We start from the raw sequence: 13,712 nt of genomic DNA, 5'->3' as shown, positions 1-13,712 counted from the left end.
GTGTAATCACGTAGGCACTGCTTTGGATTTTCAAAATCAAATCGAGAGACAAATCCTCCCACACATGAAACATGTCACTTTAACTTAGTTATGTTAACATGCATGCATCCCATGTCTTTACAAGCTGTATTTCTATATGGCTATTCCATGTCCACAGATATGTCTGTATTTTAGTTAAATGACTCATAATGACTTACTATTTTTATGCATTAAGGGCTGGCTGGAGTACCAAAGATTTACTCTCAGCATAAATCTGTGAGGAAATATTTATAAAATATTTTTCTTGCACCAGCAAGACTAAAAAGCAAACCACACTGCAAAAATGAAAACTAATATACATTTTATATTTTTTTTTTGTTTTAAAAACCAAACCAAGGTTGACTTTCCATTTAGCTCAGAGTGCATCACTTGGAAGCCTTGTGTTTTGTTAACAAGGATGAACATTACATGCTCTTAGCTCCTTTTTGTCTTTGCAACTAGTAAACTGAATACTTTTGGACCTCTTCTTTACCATCATGTAGCGTTCCTGAATTCCACCTCCACAAAGTGTAGAACATTCGGTCCAAGCAGTCCATGGTTTCAGCCTACAAACTGAAAAAATAAGTCATTTGATTAAGTTTTTAGTATTTCAGTCTAACCTACATATCTCAATATGTGTACCACTATGCATGTGTGCACACTTACATCTTTTGATTCTAAGATAGCATATTGCCTAGTTTTTTACAGTAGGAATTAAGAAACCCCAGTTAAATATAATCAAGGTGCATTTGTCAAACACTGAAAAAATGTATTAAAAAAGAAATTTACTGTCTACGTTATAAAAGACATAAAATTAAGAAACTGTTAAACGTCCAACAAGCATGAACCACAACTTAGCAGTAATTCATATACAGATAATGTAAACTATACCATAAGATATTATGTTTTATTGATTTGAGGTATCAGTGCTTGATAATACTGTCCTTTATTGAAAAAGCAGTCTGAGCAGACCTCTCAGAACAGTCTGAGTCTGAACCAGATTATTGAAGTGGAAATCAATTCAGTTTTGAAATTCAGCATTGGATCCAGGAACAAATACTTTCAAGGTTCAAAGGTAACTGGATGCAAAAATTATCACCCAGGTCTGCAGAAATTGCAGTCAGTCCTTTGCTAGGTCTAAATTCTAGGTTTTTTTCACATTCCACACTTTGGAGTGAAGAAGCTAAAATATTTTCAGTGATGGGACATGGACAGATGTGAGTCTTTCTCCATTGTGCCCTAAACTTAGGTCACAAGTTCTTGGTGATAGGCAAACACTGAAAGTGGCTATGCTTTACTTTATTGCTAAAATTTTCCCTAGACTGAAATGCTGAAAATGTTCTCGCAGCACGAAGTGGAGCTGCTCATAAACTCCTGTTACGCCAAAAAGACAAATAGGCATGAGCATACTAAAAAATGGTTTCACACTCACCTGGATATTGCTCACTATCTATATTTTTTTTTGCTTGTTCACTTCTCCTTTTCTCCCGGGCCTCTTTCCAGCGCCTTTTTTCCATACCTGGGCCTCTCAGGCATTTTCTTACTCGACATTTTGTACGTTGGACAGTTTCTGGGCATGCTGTTCCTCCAAACTGTGGTTCTATTTTAATCATTCTTGTCCTGATCATATGGCCCTTTCCACACGAGGTATTGCATTCGGACCACTGGGACCACTCTGTTAGTTCACAGTCAATGGCTGCAAAGAATGAGAAATATTACATGAAAGCTGTGAGAGATAAACATCAAGTCAAGAAGAAACACACAGATGTGCCTAATGAGTTTTTACGCCTTAAATACATGAATGCAACTTAAGCTTTTCAGCAAATGTTGTGAGGCTACACGTCAAAATTTTCTGAGCCCATTTCTAGCAGAACTATTATTTGACACTTTCCTCAATTTGTTTTTCAAGAGTGGTGCTGGCAGATCACTGAAATTACAAAGAACATATAAATAATTCTCCTGTGCCTTCTTCAATTTTCCCACCCATACGTCTGTTTTATAATGAAAAGCTGTTAAAAATTGAGTTACATTTACAAAGAATCTGATACCTCTGAGATCTAAGCCTTGCTTTACTGGTAGTCTTATGCAATAAGCAAGATTCACTAATACCATTATGCCTTAAGTTTTCATCTTTCAGCACTGCTTAAAACTTACAGCCCCAGTGAATAATAATCAAAATGATATCTCGCATTATTTAAGAAAAGCTGAATTAGCAAATTACAGTGTAAAAGCCTTTTTAACCAATGCTTTCTGTGAAAAATAATGTAATTAGTTATAAAGCCTCATAAACCAGCTGGCAACAGGACACTAAAAGCAATCATATCTTATTCATTCAGCAGTGCCTTAGGCTATCATGCTTCACAAGACTGCAAAGCAACTAGAAATTTGCACCACCCAAGAAGTGGAGGATTTTAGTGGAGTAAGGTAAAAAAATCAATGAAGCTGTCTCCACACCATCCGCTGGCTCATATAATATTCCAGGTCGCAAAGGAATGTAGATCAGTAAAATGGCTACGATACAGTTCAGAGATGTATCAAAGATGGAGCGAGCCTCTTTTGTGCTCTTTCTGTGAGCTAAAAGAATCACACAGGTGATTTTAGTCCTTCTTTCCTTCCTTCCTTCCTAGCACACATTCTGCATTTGAGTGAAAAATAGATTTTATAATTCTGACTTATTTACTATTGGGAAGTACACAAACTGTTGCCTGAAGTTGTAGTGTGTTAAAGATGCAGAAACTGTATACCCAAAGCAATATTGGTTATCAATCATCAAGGGTTAAGTAAGGCAAGCTGAAATTAAGACACAGTCATATTCCAGCTCTCAATAGCCGAAAGTGCATGATCATAATACAAATTTTTTTTTAAAAAAAGAAAGAATCCACAGTTGATATCACTCCTATCTAAGAAGTGATACAAAAAAATGATTATAGAGTTTTGACCCATAGACTGTGACACATGTAATTAGCCTTCTCTTCCCAGAGAATTTCCCACACTTACGGCATTCGGGCAGCATGCATTTTTCTGCTTGTTCCAGCTCCTCATTGCAGTCTCCAAGCTCAGCAGCAGATTTCAGCATCCTTTGCCGGGTTCGCATTCCTTTCCCACATGTTACACTGCAGTCACTCCATTCAGACCAAGGAGAGAGTAGACAGGGGATGGTATCTAATATGAAAATAAAAAGGTAATGAATTCTTGTTATACATAAATTATGAAGGTATACATTTTGAAAATAATACAGGTGGAAAACGTACTATGTTTTATCTGTCATCAACCAATTACACTTTGTTGTCACTTTGGACAAAATGAATCACAAGCTGAATGATGTTGCTGAAGAAACTCAAAAAACACCATATTAAATTGAAAGGTTTGCTTGGCTTTAATACCTTTTCTTTGCTATCTTTTTCTATATCTTATTCATATCTGCAGAGTCCCAGTACTTCCGGGGAACAAGTAGTTTAAGAAGGTATGTTTCAATCACGACTCCTGTAAAAAAACCTGGACTGTTGCAGCGGACAGAACTGGAAGCTCAAATTGATACAGTTTAAAATGTGATACTTCCACATTTTATCTACCAAAAATCTTTTTAAACTTAATTCTTTGTCTTTGATGAAAATCTTAACATTTCTTAAGAAATTAAAAACAATATTAATAGTCACAGTAAGGGTCAGACTGGCTGACTGCACGAAAGGAGCACCTTGATTTCTGATCTGCTCATGGGCTAAAAGGAGAGGGCACCGTTTTATTCTAGCCTTATGATTAAATATACCCTTACTCCATAAGTTAGAGTTGCTTATGTATGGCTGGCTAATATACACATCACTGTATGGGTAATATGGTAAAAGCATACCACTGAATATTTTGTACTGATACTCTCATTCTGTTGGTGCACGTTCCCTAAGGGATCTAATTTTAAGGAGAACAAGAAAAAGGAACATTGCTTCTGGTTTAGTTATATTCTTTGTGTGATGGAGCAATGTGTCAGAAATGATGCCTCTATAGCAGAGGAGATAAACTCACGGACACTTACGGCATTCAGGCATCATGCATTTCTCTGCCTCTGTGGTTTCTGCCTTGCACATGGATCCATCAGCGGGAGTCATCTTTATCATTCTGTGTCGTCTCTTCATCCCCATGCCACAGCTAGCACTGCACTCATCCCACTCTCCCCATTCAGTGACAAGGCAGCTGCTAGGGGCTATTCAAAACGGACAGAGAAAGTCATTCACTAGTAGACCTCATATTGAAAAAATGTTTTGGGCAGTGCACCTGCTATTGGCTGTATTTTACAAAGCTAAATAACATACTTACAACATTCCTCATTTACAATACATTTCTCAGTCTCTTCAGTAGGCACTTTGCACATAGAGCCATCTTCAGGGAATTGTTTTACATATCTCTCTCTAGATCGCGTTCCCATCCCACAGGAAACACTACAGGGGGACCATGTAATCCAGTCAGACATCATGCAAGTGGAACCATCTAAAATACAGAGAACCATTTCAATTGCTAATATGAACATACTTGCGGATAAATCTGTATTTTGTCTGCAGTATCACTTTTATGCTGCCTCTCACACTCTATCCTGTCCTCTATTGCTTACTTTACTCCTTTCCTTTATACTTCTGCGTACTTCATGCACCGACTCAGATGAACTCCCGAATTGACCAGAGACAGCTTCAGTTTGTATTCTTCAGCAATTATTCCTCTGTTTGCCATAACCCAAGTCATACAGCAACCAACAGCTTTAAGAGCTTTAAAGGAAAAGCAAACAGTACATGGTGTTCTTCTCCTCCACCCTTTCCTGTTGGTTACCTTCATCACTGCAGCCTGGACCCATGCATGGCTGAAAATCTTGGGTATCTGGACAGGGCACACTGAGGTCCAGCTGAGCTTTAAGCATTCTCTGCCTCATCCTTTTGCCCTTTTCACACGTAGAAGAGCTGCAGGCTGACCATGGGGACCAGTTCGAATATATGCAGGTCTCAGGGGTATCATCTAAAAAGTAGGAAAAGGCAGTGAACATTGAAAATAGACTGTCCTCCATTTGCTTCTCTTTACTTGGCTGGTGATTACTTTAGATGCTAATAGGATACATTCAATATAGGTACTCCATATTCTCTGTTTTTAACCCAAAGGAAAAAAAAAAGACCAATTGCCAACTTTCATTTGAAAAAAAAAAAATCTTTTTATTTGAACCCCAAAAGGCTTCTCTTATTGCTTTTATTGTTATTGTCATCTTCCAGGTATACACGCAATTTCTTTGCTGTATAAGGGAAGGCTAATAGTAGATACCAGAAAAGATGAAAACCTAAATCACTGTTTGGCACTGAGTGGGACTTTTGGTCCTAAGTCAGTTTTATACTTTATCTAGAAATGACACTGGAGAATGGAACAAAATATAAATTAGTACAGCACAAACTAATTTAAAAAGTACCTTCTTCTTTTTCCTCTGGTGCTAGGTCTGCCACAATATCATCTATGTTATCAGGTACAATATTACATTGCTCCCCCTGCAAAGAAATTATTGTGGACATTGAATATAGGAAACTTATATATGTACACAGCGAGAGGGGCTAAATCTGCAGCACTTTTATCTCTTCTAATTCCTATGCATACTTAAAAAGAAATCCCCAGTTAAGCAGATGCAGCAATTACCAGGAGTAGGAGAAATAATACCTTAAAACAGTTTTAAATTTAAGAAACAGTTTTAGTTCTTTTCTGCCATTATCTTTGTTGTGGGTAGGGTAATGAGTGTAGATTTGATGGAGAAGGGACAGGAAGGAATTTTTTTTGTTGTTTATGAAGTGGGGTTTTTTGTTTGCTTGAGAATTTTATATATATATTATACCTTGCGTGCAATTCTTTCAATGACAACTCTAGCTACCAGCTTGATAGAGCCTCCTTCTGGATCATAAAATGGACTTTGAGGATGATCTAAGCTTGTAAGTGGTCTGATCTTCTCTTGAGGCACTGTAGGTTTGTTAGGAGACTGCAATCAAAAAGAAAAAAAAATGTTAAGAAAGAAACTAATAATTATTATTAATAATGTAATTCTTCTGCAGAAGTTAAAACTTCTCCAAAATGCTGAATTAGGAAATTCCAATATAAGCTGAACTCAGTGGTAAGGTGTTGGGGTTTTTTGCCAGCAAGCACTTCTCTAACACTTCGGGATTCAAACCTGAAGCTGGGTTCACAATAAGATGTATGCCTTGTTGTGTGGTTAGGTAACTACATTAATAGAAAATATTCTTCAGTATGCCTCCAGAGCTGCATTGTAACTGAAGAAATTCCTTAGGTTCTAAAAAGACCAGGTCTGAATGAAAAAAACAGCCACCTTCTGTCATCTGAAAATATGTGTGGTATATGGAATATGTAGAATATGTGTGGTATCTGAGGATGTGACTAATCCTGCCTAACTTCAGCTGTCTCTACTGTCTGTATAGACACATAGTGTAAGTACACTTGCTACTGGCTGAAAAGGACCTGGGGGTGTTGGTTGACAGCTGGCTGAACATGAGCCAGCAGTGTGCCCAGGTGGCCAAGAAGGCCAACAGCATCCTGGCTTGTATCAGGAATAGTGTGGCCAACAGGAGCAGGGAAGTGATTGTTCCCCTGTACTCAGCACTGGTGAGGCCGCACCTGGAATACTGTGTCCAGTTTTGGGCCCCTCACTACAAGAAAGACCTTGAGGTGCTGGAGCATGTCCAGAGAAGGGCAACGAAGCTGGTGAAGGGTCTGGAGCACAGGTCTTATGAGGAGCGGCTGAGGGAGCTGGGGTTATTTAGCCTAGAGAAGAGGAGGCTGAGGGGAGACCTTATCGCTCTCTACAACTACCTGAAAGGAGGTTGTAGTGAGGTGGGTGTTGGTCTCTTCTCCCAAGTAGTTAGCGATAGGACGAGAGGAAATGGGCTCAAGCTGCACCAGGGGAGGTTTAGATTGGATATTAGGAAAAATTTCTTCACGGAAAGGGTCGTCAAGCATTGGAACAGGCTGCTAAGAGAGGTGGTGGAGTCACCATCCCTGGAAGTGTTCAAAAAACGGGTAGAAGTGGAACTCTGGGACATGGTTTAGTGGGCATGGTGGTGTTGGGTTGATATTTGGAATGATGATCTTAGAGGTCCTTTCCAATCTTAATGATTCCTAGTTTTTACTTTCATTATAAATATTTCAGCCACCAAGCCAGGAAACATGCAATTGCTACTCTACGCTTAACTGGTTTAGTGGTGGACTTGGTAATGTTATGTTAATGGTTGGACTGGATGACCTTAAAGGTCTTTTCCAACATAAATGATTCTATGATTCTATAAAAATAACCCAGGTGTATGTAATATTATCCCATTAATAATAATGCTCAGGGAATTCAGACACAACAACTGACAGTAACTGTAGCTAACATCTGTCTAAATTAGTTTTAATGCATTATAAGCAAAATTTTTACTAGAGTAGTATAAAGGCATATATGGCATCGCCATGGATCGGATGGCTTTCATTCTTCACTGCTTTAAGGTGAGCTTTATGTTCTGAATATATTACAGACAGTCCACATACCTCATAGGTAACACCACTGTCTGTGCCAGCATCCCAGGGTATTAAATCCTGAACAACTTTCTGAACCCAACCGCAGTCTTTGGTACAGAGGTCTTCAGCAGAGAGACCCACATTCCAGTCCGGGCTGGGGCCGAGCATGGTGAGGAAGGACATCAGGTGCCGGTGACGATCGACAGAAAACTCAGCAGAGGGAGCAGCTCTCCTGCAAATTGGCCATAGGAAGACTATTAACAACTGAATTTAAGTTTGCTGTTAGAGGGCAATGAAACTGGTGCTTCAAACTGGGAAATACTGAACACTGGCATGACACCGTGTACCCGGTATGTGGAGATGGAGAAGCAGGTCAGGGAGAGGACTCCTGCTCAGCACTTTGTACTTTTAGTCTCCACGTACCATCTGAGAAACAGCTATGACATCACTCAAGGAGATTTACAGTTTAATGGGTGAGAGAGATGTAGCAATAAAGAGCTGCTGCAGCAGCATGCTTATGTCTTAGTTATATAACAATAATAAAAAATGTCATGACACTTACAAAAATTTGAAATAAAATAGCAGAGAAATACCCTGAGGGTTTGATTGCTGGGATTCTTTTGACCTCTCCCCCAAAAGATAATACAAATGCCGATGCCAAAGTGCCTGGAAGTGCTACTGTGTGTATGTGTGCAAAAAAGCACTCATTAATAGAGTTTTAGTGCTCGTGTAAGTGAGAGATTAATGGCTGTTGCCAGCCCTAGAGAGTTCAGCCAAGACTTTTGCAGGTTTCTGCCAGTGTATGTGAAAACAATTCTATTCATCCAGCCTTTGTCAGTCATTCCCTTAGGAAGAAATTATGCTGAATCATGCAGTGTTCTGCGATGCTGACGAGCAACTATCACATTCCTATGCAAATGGAAAATAAAAATCAGGCCTGAACTGGAGGTTTCTGTTCACAGATGAAAACCTGGACCTCTTCATGGCATCTTTCTCAGGAGCAACAGCAAATGCAGAGTTATTTTAAATATGATTTTGGCAATTTCTGCTCTACCAAATACTGGTCTGATGTCAACCCAAGTTTTCTTCAGTTATAGGACTTGCACCAAAACAGAGTCAAGTTGTGGTTGGGTTTTTTTTGTTGTGTTTTTTTTTTTTTTTTTTTTATTTTATGCCAAAACACACTGCGTTATGAGCATTTAAAGACCATGTTTATTTTTAATGTAAGGTTATAACAGTGTTATTCATCTTCCCTTTTTGGGTCAGATAGCTGTGTATATATATAATGCATATACATTGTTCTCCTCTAGTCATAAGGAGTTTATCCTTCCTATAAATGCTTGTGTCCCTGTAAAAATGTGACATTTCATTTGTGTATTTTTTCTGGCTCATAGCATTCTCAGCACATTAGAAAAAAGAGAACAGTCCAAAGACAATGATTTTGAGTGTTTACCACGCAGTTTCAAATGTAAGATGCCTAAGTTAGTGTATCTAGTTCCCCTTCAAGAGGCAAGTTGCAGAAGTAGACATTTGCTAATGGCTAAAATGTTCTAGCCACTTCTGTTCCAGAGTTTTTAGAAGTTGTTTCTTACTGTGTAAATTACCTTACATTGAATTAAAGACTCTGAGTAGAAGAGCTTCTAAGTGTTTGATGATATTAATCCTGCCTTTCCCAGAAAGAGATGCAAATGACCTTTTTTTTTCATGACACAAAGAACTCTGATTTCAATTGAACGGTTTGTATAATGTGAAGTAATAAAATAATGGGTGACGGTATCAACTTCACTCTGTGAACACAGTATCCTGTTGTATTTGTCAAGTACATAGCAGTGATTGTTCTTAAAAAGCCTGTTAACTGACTTCAGTTAACTAAAGGATTTACTGCTTTATAAGGGTTTCTAAGAATTCCCTATAGGAATTTTATATTTAACACAGTACACAGCAGAAGTCTAAAAAGTACACAGTAAAAATAACAAAGCAATGTGTGTTTGTATACCTGATCTTTATGTTAAGAATATGTCTGATATGGACATTGCAGGAATAGGGATGCAGGTCAGTTCTTTCAGGGAAAAAGCAAGGGCAGTGTCGAGCTGCTCACTACTGTGTCTGGTACCTGAGCTGGTACTAAGTTAGTTGGTATGTATTGAGTGACATTACATTTCAATGCTCTGTGCATGTATGCTCTCAGGACAGACAAGAGAGGCAGACACAATCCTACCATTTAAAGGCAGAGGGTTGGAAATCCCTTGACTACTTTAGACATGTTATAATGGATTTTTCTTTTGTCACCTGTTATTCTTGTGAGAGGCACCTACGATTAAAGCTTTAAATGCTTTGTTCACCAAGTAAGTATTAATCATGTTATTAATATAAATCACAATTAATTGTGTATTTAAATTATAACTACATCAAATATTGAAACTGTGTAAAGGAACACCACTAGGAGATACTCTGCTTACAAGCCTTTGCATGTGTAAAATGATATCAGTAAACCTAAGCCTCCCATAATTTTCCAATTTTAGAGCACTTCACAAAAAATACCTATCTTCTGCTCCTTCTTTAAGACAGATAGCTAGTATCATAGCCATTTTACTGTATTTTATCCCCTCACTGTTTAACACAGAACTGTAAAGATTAATAGAGGACGAATGGAAGAAAGTTTTCTCCTCTTCCTTCCTCCACTCCTGTGCAGACACATACACAATGTACATACACTTTCCCTGCAGTGCAGCACAACATGCTAGGTTGGACATTTTAAAAAAATTTTATATGCAGTGTTTAAGAACGAAGTATTTAAAATATATATCATCATAAAAAGGTATTTGTTATACTTGCTACTTTATTAACTAATTTCTGTGTGGATACTTGTGAGCAGTATGCATACAAATCTGAACCACAATTATATAATGTTGCCCAACATTCACAGTCCTTCTTGAGTTGCTGTAATTTAACTATAATAACTGTTGTAAAAGATAATATAAAAACATTTTTTAAGTACATCAACAATAAAACTGGAGCCAAGGAGAATCTCCATCCTTTGCTGGATGTGGGGGGGAATATTGTCACCGAGGACAAGGAAAAGGCTGAGGTACTTAACGCCTTCTTCACCTCTGTGTTTAATAGCCAGACCAGTCGTCCCCAGGGTACTCAGCCCCCTGAGATGGAAGACAGGGACGGGGAGCAGAATGGAGCCCTCATAATCCAGGAGGAAGCAGTTAACGACGTGCTACGCCACCTGGACACTCAAAAGTCTATCTGCCGGACGGAGTATTGAGGAAGCTGGCAGAGGAGCTCGCCAAGCCACTTTCCATCATCTATCAGCAGTCCTGGTTAACAGGGGAGGTCCCTGATGACTGGAGGCTTGCCAATGTGACGCCCATCTACAAGAAGGGCCGGAAGGAGGACCTGGGGAACTACAGGCCTGTCAGCCTGACCTCAGTGCCGGGAAAGATTATGGAGTGGTTCATATTGAGTGAACTCAACAGGCAAGTGCAGGTCAACCAGGGGATCAGGCCCAGCCAGCATGGGTTCATGAAAGGCAGGTCCTGCTTGACCAACCTGATCTCCTTCAATGACCTGGTGATCTGCCTGGTGGATGAAGGAAAGGCTGTGGACATAATTTACCCAGACTTTAACAAAGCCTTTGACACTGTCTCCCATAGCATTCTCCTTGGGAAGCTGGCAGCTCATGGCTTGGATGGGCGTACTCTTCGCTGGGTAAAAAACAGGTTGGGTGGCTGAGCCCAGAGAGCAGTGGTGAATGGAGTTAAGTCCAGTTGGCAGCTGGTCACAAGCAGTGTTCCCCAGGGCTCTGTTTTGGGGCCAGCCTTGTTTAATATCTTTATCAATGATCTGGATGAGGGGATTGAGTGCACCCTCAGTAAGTTTGCAGATGACACCAAACTGGGTGGGAGTGTCGATCTGCTGGAGGGTAGGATGGCCCTGCAGAGGGACCTGGACAGGCTGGACCGATGGGCCGAGGCCAACGGTATGAGGTTCAACAAGGCCAAGTGCCGGGTCCTGCACTTGGGTCACAACAACCCCATGCAACGCTACAGGCCTGCGGAAGAGTGGCTGGAAAGCTGCCTGGCCGAAAAGGACCTGGGGGTGTTGGCTGACAGCTGGCTGAACATGAGCCAGCAGTGTGCCCAGGTGGCCAAGAAGGCCAACAGCATCCTGGCTTGTATCAGGAATAGTGTGGCCAGCAGGAGCAGGGAGGTGATTGTCCCCCTGTACTCAGCACTGGTGAGGCTGCACCTGGAATACTGTGTCCAGTTTTGGGCCCCTCACTACAAGAAAGACCTTTGACGTGCTGGAGCGTGTTCAGAGAAGGGCAACAAAACTGGTGAAGGGTCTGGAACACAGGCCTTATGAGGAGCAGCTGAGGGAACTGGGGTTGTTTAGCCTGGAGAAGAGGAGGCTGAGGGGAGACCTTATCGCTCTCTACCACTACCTGAAAGGAGGTTGTAGTGAGGTGGGTGTTGGTCTCTTCTCCCAAGTAGTTAGCGATAGGATGAGAGGAAATGGGCTCAAGCTGTGCCAGGGGAGATTTAGATTGGGTATTAGGAAAAATTTCTTCACGGAAAGGGTAGTCAAACATTGGAACAGGCTGCCCAGAGAGGTGGTGGAGTCACCATCCCTGGAAGTGTTCAAAAAATGGGTAGATGTGGCACTTTGGGACATGGTTTAGTCTAGTCTACCATTAATTTGTTTAGTGTGGACTTGGTAATGTTAGGTTAATGATTGGACTGGAGGATCTTAAAGTTCTTTTCCAACCGAAACAATTCTATGAATTAAGAAAGAGCAATAGGCTGATCTAAGGCTCAGTTGATAACCTAGGCATAGGGATAGGCACTGATTGGTCTTATACAATAGAGAGCTTTGGTGGTTGTTTCTTTTGTTCGGGGTTTTGGTTTTGTTTTGTTTTGTTTTGTTTTTTTTTTAATAAAATTTCAACTGTTTCCAATAGCCATATGAATGATGAATTTATGAAGCTGGCAGGAACTTAAATCCTTCCACGCAGATCTTAACAACACATCTGGCTCAAGTCTCCTAAGATTGGCCTGTGGATCTCTCTGAAGGAAACTAGTGCAAAAATGTACTCAAGTGCACCCTAAAACTAAGCTTTTTCACTTCTGTATTGTCAACACACCTGATAAAATAGGAGTGTAGATAATCTTCTTTATCTCTGCTTTCTATACAAGTATGTATTGCCATTTTAAGTCTTTTAAATTTTAAGAAAGTTTCTGCTGCAACAGATTGAGCATGTTTGGTAATGCCCACAGGAAAAGCCTAAAGTTTGTCACCAATGTGAATTTGCTGTAAGAGACAAATACGTCATTTTTTCTTGCCCCTACACATGTATATGCATAAAAGCAGTGGCGAATATGAGTTGCAAAGCAAATTCTAAACATCGGGTACGTTCTAGGTGACAACCTTGAGAACCCCACAGGGCTGGGGAATCCTGCTTTCGTTGGCTGAAGCAGACAGGACTTTTCTACTGAGCCTGATCAGCCTGCTGACGGTTCCTGTCACATAGCACAGAGTGAAGCAAAGTACTAGATAGTGCCCTGCATCCTAATGTTTTCCATTTTCTATATTTTTATTCTATTTTCTTTCTGTTAGCATGATTTGGATCTCCAGCTATAGGGATGTCATATACCGAGCAGCATAAGAAAATGCTCTTTTTTCCCCATTTGTTTGGCTTTTTTTAAGGTTAAAAGAGCACAAACATGATTTTGCTTTACAAGTTTTTTTCCCTAAGTGACAATCTAGTTGCTAGCCCTGCTGGGGGTGGGGGGGTTAAGAAAGCCTTTGACAAACCAACAGAAAACTCAGCTTGCTTCAAGACATATTATTTGAGTGTTGAATCACTACTGTTGTGTTGTACTTATATCCCCATAAAAGGTAATAGAGCACGCATAAGGAAGGTGGTTGTGGAGAGTTGCTAGATAGAAATAGTAAAAATAATCTTTTACAGAATAAAACTTTACTTTCGATTTAATATTTGATTAGTATGCACATAAAAGACATAGAAAAAGGCAGCCTGAGCATGTACTCTTTGTCTCTATGATGCTAACTAGCTCAACAAATAAGACCATTTGTTGAGTTTGTAGTGTTGGAAGCAATGTGAATTTTACTACTGGATACTATGTGCTCTATGTTCATATAAGAAA

General features: G+C 39.8%; 1 protein-coding gene across 1 annotated transcript in view; it reads right to left on the bottom strand.

Moving 5' to 3' along the window:
- Positions 1 to 427: 427 nt before the first annotated feature.
- The window catches only part of SPON1 (spondin 1), a 213,978-nt gene continuing 200,693 nt past the window's right edge, over positions 428 to 13,712 (bottom strand). The window contains exons 8-16 of the mRNA XM_075712940.1: positions 7,567 to 7,768; positions 5,867 to 6,007; positions 5,453 to 5,528; positions 4,831 to 5,013; positions 4,327 to 4,497; positions 4,046 to 4,213; positions 3,016 to 3,180; positions 1,451 to 1,714; positions 428 to 591 (exon numbers count right to left, since the gene is read on the bottom strand). Coding sequence (XP_075569055.1) covers positions 428 to 591; positions 1,451 to 1,714; positions 3,016 to 3,180; positions 4,046 to 4,213; positions 4,327 to 4,497; positions 4,831 to 5,013; positions 5,453 to 5,528; positions 5,867 to 6,007; positions 7,567 to 7,768 — 1,534 coding nt within the window. The remainder of the gene's footprint in view (positions 592 to 1,450; positions 1,715 to 3,015; positions 3,181 to 4,045; positions 4,214 to 4,326; positions 4,498 to 4,830; positions 5,014 to 5,452; positions 5,529 to 5,866; positions 6,008 to 7,566; positions 7,769 to 13,712) is intronic.

This window comes from Pelecanus crispus, chromosome 6 (assembly GCF_030463565.1).
Source record: "Pelecanus crispus isolate bPelCri1 chromosome 6, bPelCri1.pri, whole genome shotgun sequence".
Classification (NCBI taxonomy): domain Eukaryota; kingdom Metazoa; phylum Chordata; class Aves; order Pelecaniformes; family Pelecanidae; genus Pelecanus; species Pelecanus crispus.
The sequence above is the reverse complement of the archived record's forward strand: the minus strand, read 5'-3'. Positions and strand labels throughout refer to the sequence as shown.